The 6,121-nt window shown below is 45.8% G+C and overlaps 2 protein-coding genes across 2 annotated transcripts; one reads left to right on the top strand and one right to left on the bottom strand.

The window, feature by feature from the left end:
* Positions 1 to 298: 298 nt before the first annotated feature.
* On the top strand, positions 299 to 2,651 carry LOC135371421 (uncharacterized). The gene is made up of 5 exons (XM_064605481.1): positions 299 to 387; positions 472 to 932; positions 1,009 to 1,318; positions 1,523 to 1,595; positions 2,480 to 2,651. The coding sequence occupies exons 2-3, from the start codon at positions 474 to 476 to the stop codon at positions 1,081 to 1,083; spliced, it is 534 nt and encodes a 177-aa protein (XP_064461551.1). The 5' UTR covers positions 299 to 387; positions 472 to 473; the 3' UTR covers positions 1,084 to 1,318; positions 1,523 to 1,595; positions 2,480 to 2,651.
* LOC135371420 (putative nuclease HARBI1) lies at positions 1,584 to 5,599 on the bottom strand. Its single transcript, XM_064605480.1, has 5 exons — positions 5,209 to 5,599; positions 4,403 to 4,672; positions 3,720 to 3,832; positions 3,442 to 3,577; positions 1,584 to 2,530 (listed from the first exon to the last, which is right to left on the bottom strand). Exons 1-5 carry the CDS (start codon positions 5,390 to 5,392, stop codon positions 2,136 to 2,138), a joined length of 1,098 nt encoding a protein of 365 aa, XP_064461550.1. The 5' UTR covers positions 5,393 to 5,599; the 3' UTR covers positions 1,584 to 2,135.
* Between the last annotated feature and the right edge of the window lie 522 nt (positions 5,600 to 6,121).

Below are 6,121 nucleotides of genomic sequence, written 5' to 3'. Positions count from 1 at the left end.
GCATCGTAACGCCGTTCAATGTCGCCGCCACCGCCTCCCTCGCGCGGCGAGACACGGAGAATGGCCTGCAACGGGTACTGTGCACATCACCGTCAACTTCCTCCTCTCCGGCTCGCTCCATGGCGGTAGTCTCGATACCGGACGCGCGTAGGCACATTAAATCTTCGTGTACGACAGCTGAAAGTTACAGTGTTTGTGAAGAATATCGGTAAACAAAGTTTGTAAACATGAGAAACGGCTGAAAAAAATTAACAATGAGGGATCCTTGTGCATTAGAAATATGCGCGTGCCAAAACTAGCAGCGTCGTCTGCTACGAAACGCGAGACGCTCAAACCACTACGTATCATCTTGTCAGCAGGCAAGGAGCTTCGTGCCAGCAGTTTCAAGTAAGTACGGTATTAATTCATCGTACTGTGTCTGACACAGTGTATCTCGTACGTCTTTGCACAATAGTAGCTTCGTTTTTTTAGCCATGTCCATGTCCGAAGCTCAGAAGCTGCTTCTGTTATCGTTCATGGAAGAGTGCCCGGAGCTTTGTAATAACAGGAGTTTTATGCCCGGGGAAACGAAGCAGCATCGAAGAGCCAAGTGGGACACCATTGCGGCCTCCCTTAACGCAGTAGGTGGCATTCAAAAGGACGGTGCGGGTTGGCAGCTCTTGTGGAGGAACTGGCGATACCGGGTACGCAAGAACGTACGCGGTAACATAATTAACATTGGAGGCACGGGAGGCGGGGCTGGTTCAACTGTCAACCTCACCACTGAGCCCGGAGAAGAAGGCGGCACACGAGTGGTGGACATAGCAGCAAGCCTACAGGGCCTAGACTCCCGGGTCATGGCCCTTGTAGGCTGGGACACCGTGGCAGGTGCAACGGGCAGCCTTCGTGTATCACCGCAAGGAACAGTCACGGAAACGGCAGCAGCAGATGAAGTAAGTCTATGAAAGACCTAATTCCATCGCTCTGCAGCACTACAGATATAAAGTAAAAACATTGCGCTCCTCACAGGACATGCAGGCACCACAACAGGAAATGGCAACAGAACAGTCTGTACAAATGGTGTGTCTGCATTATGACAAGTGAAGACAAAAAAAACTAATGTCATTTTATGCAGGATCCAGAACCCCCAGTAAGTGCAGTGCCGAGAGATGGTACGTCAGGCAATCAGTTTGTCCATGAAGACCCCAGGCCCAGCCGTACAAACCCCGAACCTAGGACATGCCGCCGGCGCCGGAGGCAAAGGGTTCCGCCATCCGTCACACAACAAATATTGAGCCTGCAGAGGTTACTGGTGGACAAAATTGAACAACTTGGACAGGTAATAAGAGGAAAGGCACCCACACCATGGCAGTGTTATGCTCTCGGGGTAGGTGACAATGTGGAAATACGCATGCAGTTAGTCTCTATTGTGAACAACCTCCTGTAATGCTAGTACCTTTGCAGATGAGCCCTGCCTGTGCTCGCCTTTTAAGAGCCTCTGCTCGTTCATTTAATTATTTCTTCTTCTGGTTTTAATGTGCAGGCTATTGCTCCCATCAGTGACTACTACAGGCTCAAGCTTGAGAGAGAGGGGCAGAGAAATGTGCAGTAGTGAGGTGTGTCTATTTCATCTGTTCTGCTACAGAAACATTTTGCACAATTCAATGAACAATTTCAAATTCAACACAAAATTTCACACAATTTAAAACAAACACACACAAAGATGAGTTGAGATGTGTTCTTGCAACGAAGTCCACTTCTTTACCCCATCTGAAAACCGATTGTCGACTATAGTATGTATAGCACAAATCATTTCATGTGTTACCAGATCACGTGGCAGTTACAACGGTTCCATGCAGAGAATGGAAAATGACATGGGTTTGAATCCCAGAACTGGCTGTGCTCTCCTGAGGTTTTCACTTCCTTTTCCGTCAGACTTTACAGATAATGAATGTCGGCATAGTTCCCCCAGAAGTCAGCCCATGACACACACTAACCATCCCCTCCCCACTCAGAGTTGCTGCTGTCCTCTGACCACATCTGTACGATGTACACAGCCACAGTTGCTTCACGTCGTTGACATGGAATCGTCGTTTATAAGTGCGACACGTGGTTATGTGAAGGCATGCACCTTGTCACTTGGCCTAAACCATGAATCAAAAGTACTGGCTTATTATATGGCTCCTTCTGTGCAATCCCCTGGATATTAATGAGGCTTCCAGTGGTTCCTCAATCAAGTCAACGTCAAAGTTGTCTTCGTTGGTCCCTTCCTGGTCGTCCACTTCCTCATCCGATGGGTCAGGAATATTGTATTTCTGGCAGATGTTATGCAAAATAGCACATGCTGTTATGATATTTGCTGCCCGGTCTGGAGAGAAGTGCAGTGTTCTGTAGCGCTGGAGGCATCTAAACCTCATCTTCAGGACCCCAAAGCATTGCTCCACACGAACCCTGGTCTTTCGGTGCGCTTCATTGTACGCTTCTTCTTTCTGTGTTGCAGGGTTGCGGACAGGGGTCATCAGCCAAGGCTCGAGAGGGTACCCAAGGTCCCCTGCAACATCAAGAAAAGCCATCCATTGTTTCTTTGGATCCATATTCACTAACGTGTGCAGTGTCGCGTGCAACATTTTGTTTTGTGGGCATCATACTTGCCAGTTTAAATGCCACTACAGACTATCCGAACAGACTACAGAATCCTGCCAAATTTGTGTCAATACATGTGTTTCATACAGTATTATCCTGAAATAGTAGCTTCTAGCTTTCCGGTGTGAAATGGAAGTATCAGAAAATGATTTTCTATTTTTTAAGAGTACGATATCATGTGCTGGGCACATTACCCAGATTGCTCCTCGAAGGTCAGTTTCCATCCCCTCACCAGCTGCTGGCAGGGGTCTAACACTCAGTTATAGTTGTTCAGACACTTTCATAGATGTGGTTCATTATGTTACAGATGTGTTGTAATGCATGCTAGAACACACAGGAAACAAATTCTAAGTGTTATACTTTGCAAGTTACAAGCCCTTTAACGCAGTCCCCAACAAAGGTACACTGCAGTTTTTTTACATTTATCTGGGATTAACTGGAGTGACCTGTAACTCTAAGTAGCCCAAAGCTACAGAGAGCACTGTTGCTAAGAGGTGCGCTAGATGGTCGCCTGCTCCGAGATAATTCCGATCTGGGGAGCTTCTTTCAAAAATCAGTGGAAGTACGTAATGCTCACTGACACCATTTACATTTTGTGTATTGAGTCTGATAAAAGAAATATCATGGTGTAGTCTGTAGAGGTACTTTAACTGTGGAGTCATTTATTAATGTAAAACATTCTCATACTTTACTCTCTGTAATCCACATTCAGCTATGTTTTTCCTAACGCAGTGCCTTGTAAAGAATAAATGTGGCAAAACAATAAGAGCTGTCCTGTTGTACTATGTCACATTTTATAGACATATACGGTACACTTGCCTAGAAGCCATTCTCCATCACCAAACATCTGTGGAGCCTGACGGCGAAGATCACACATACTCCATACGGAGGAGTCATGGCAACTTCCCGGGTAACAGGCATTCAGATAGAGGATTCGACGAGTTGCATCTGAAACCTAATTAAGGATTTCTGTATTCTATCCTACTCTTGCATGTGCATATTGTGGTAGTTTACAGGGACAATATGTAGTAGCGCAAGCAACAATCTATAGAAAGGTACATATTGCAAGCCGTCTCGGAGCAAAAATTATTTCTTACCCCAAGCACATTGAGGGCATGATACCCCTTGTGGCAGTAGTAATTCCCATCCACAAAACGGGGGTCCCTCGTGCTTGGAGCAATGATTGCGATTGCAGTCCCATCAATTGCACCTGAAAAGAAAACAAAAATTCCTCCTTCAGCACATCATTTTTGCGTGCCGTTCAATCGTGTACCACCAATCTAAGCCTGCTTAACTTCTGACTTGGAAGGAATTTAGTTTTGCATTCGTCTTTTTCACACTGTTTCTCTTGCATCAACTGTTCACCTTTTGGGTGTACTACGTATCTCTGCACACATATCATAGTCTGATGAAATCAAGTAACACATCTCAATAGCACATCTCACGTAACACATCACTACGATACTCATTCTAGTCATTGGTCGAAGTCAAGTGTAACCCCCTCTTCCAGCCATAAGCTGTTATTACGAATTCCATAAAACTGTTTAAAAACATTATTGTTTGTATATGCTTCGTGAATAACTTGTCGTATGTTCCAACAATATCTATGTATTATTTTCAGACCACATCATAAAATGCACCTATAACTTATGGACTGTATCAAATATATGTGTTGTACGTACATGCATAAAATGTTCAACTGTGCTTATTACCCGTGCAATTACATTATGGTCTCTTTGGTCCTGAATAAAATACAGAAATTATTATGATATTGACGCACCAACGCAGCCAGGCATTCCAGCAATTTCGTAGAAATCCTGCTTGATCTTCAATCTTTCTTCCGGTGACACAGGGAACTTGAGATATCGTGGTGCAAGATTCCGGATAATTGCAGTGCTCACAGAATGGATCGCCTCGGACACTGGGCGCTTGCTTGTGAGGAAATCATCTTCCTCCGCAATGTTGCTGAGAAATGCACCAGTTCCATAAAACCTTAGTGCCATAAGCACCCTCTGTTCAACCGTGAGGGTAGTGCTACGCCACTGCTGCGCTGCAAATAGGCATAATATATAAATTTATCGTCATATAGATTGACATAGAAACTGAAATGCAAGCAATACAACCTTCTATCTTTAGCAACACTGAACTGTATTAGTCGTCAGACGTGTGCGGTTGCACTCTTCTAAAAAAATTGATAGTGTGCTCATGTCCAGGAAAGTAATCCGCTTTTCTTCACGGTCGGTTGTGCAACGCAGCTCTTACATGTGCATGGGTAGTCCCGATAGCTATATACTGGCACTGAGGGAAGTGTGTATTTGTACAACGCACGAAACGCAATAAACATTCTATCCTGCCTTCTAGTACCTGCGTATTACTGCCTCGGATGCTTAACACTAGCGACCACCTCTACAAGCTTCCGTGTAGCATACGTACCATCTTCATTCGCACACTTCCATGACGCACTATTCAAACGGCAGTCTGAGAACGATCGTGTTTCGAAAAAATGTCTCGCGCGTAGGAAGCTCACGGGGAGCTCACGAGGAACATTCATGCTACACATAGCTCGTGGAACAAAGCGGTACTTACGTTTCTGTAAATCTCTTGAAACAGCATCGCAGACTTCCCTCACGGCGTCTTTGGAGAGGCGGAACTTTGCACTGAATTGTTCTTCAGTTAATGCACTGAAAGCATCACGATGCCGGCGAAACACACGAGACCTTTCTTCTTCGCATACACCTTGATCAGCGAGGAACAAGTATAAGTCCGCCATGCTTATGACGACATCCGAGCTCCGTGACGAGAAATTGAACGCCGCCTCGCTGTCGCCGCTCGGTGATGACCTCCTCTCCGCGCTGTGGCGGCGGCGGCATGGCCAGCAACAGCGTTTCAAGGAGCTGTGATGATAGAGGTCACGTGCCGGCTCGGTCGCTATAGCAACGACGGCGTATGGCGAGACGCGGAGAACGCCAGCAACGCGCCCCAGGAATGGTACCGCAATTGTTGCGGTGAATCACCTCATTCCATCGCCATTCATGTAGTAGTTGTTGTTGTTGACAACTCCAAACAGAAGGGTATCGTGCTGGTCATGTAGAAATTAGGAAGGTTCACTTAAGGTGCATCTCTCCCCTAGAATGTAATGTACACGTAGCGATTAGCCGTTTGCATTTCTTCACTTCCTGTTGCGGGGCTGGCAACAGGGGATGCTTTGTATTCACCTCTTCACACGTGTTAATCTTGGTCTACACCTCCGAGATGTGAACGTCGCTTCCTGTTTAACCCCTGAAGTGTACGAACTCTTACACGGAGCAAGTGCATGGACTTACATCACGGATACAGGGGGTGCACGAATACAAGCCCACTGTGGCACATGCGCAGAAGAGCAGGATACGGAAACGTACTCGTGTGGTATAGAAATGTCGCAAGCTAGAACTCAACAATACAAAAATTAAATTTACAGCTCAAAATATGAGATAGAATGCTGCTTTCCAAAATTATTTTA

The sequence above is a fragment of the Ornithodoros turicata genome, unplaced genomic scaffold (genome assembly GCF_037126465.1).
Source record: "Ornithodoros turicata isolate Travis unplaced genomic scaffold, ASM3712646v1 Chromosome11, whole genome shotgun sequence".
Taxonomy (NCBI): Eukaryota; Metazoa; Arthropoda; class Arachnida; order Ixodida; family Argasidae; genus Ornithodoros; species Ornithodoros turicata.
This window is presented reverse-complemented; position numbering and strand designations above follow the sequence as displayed.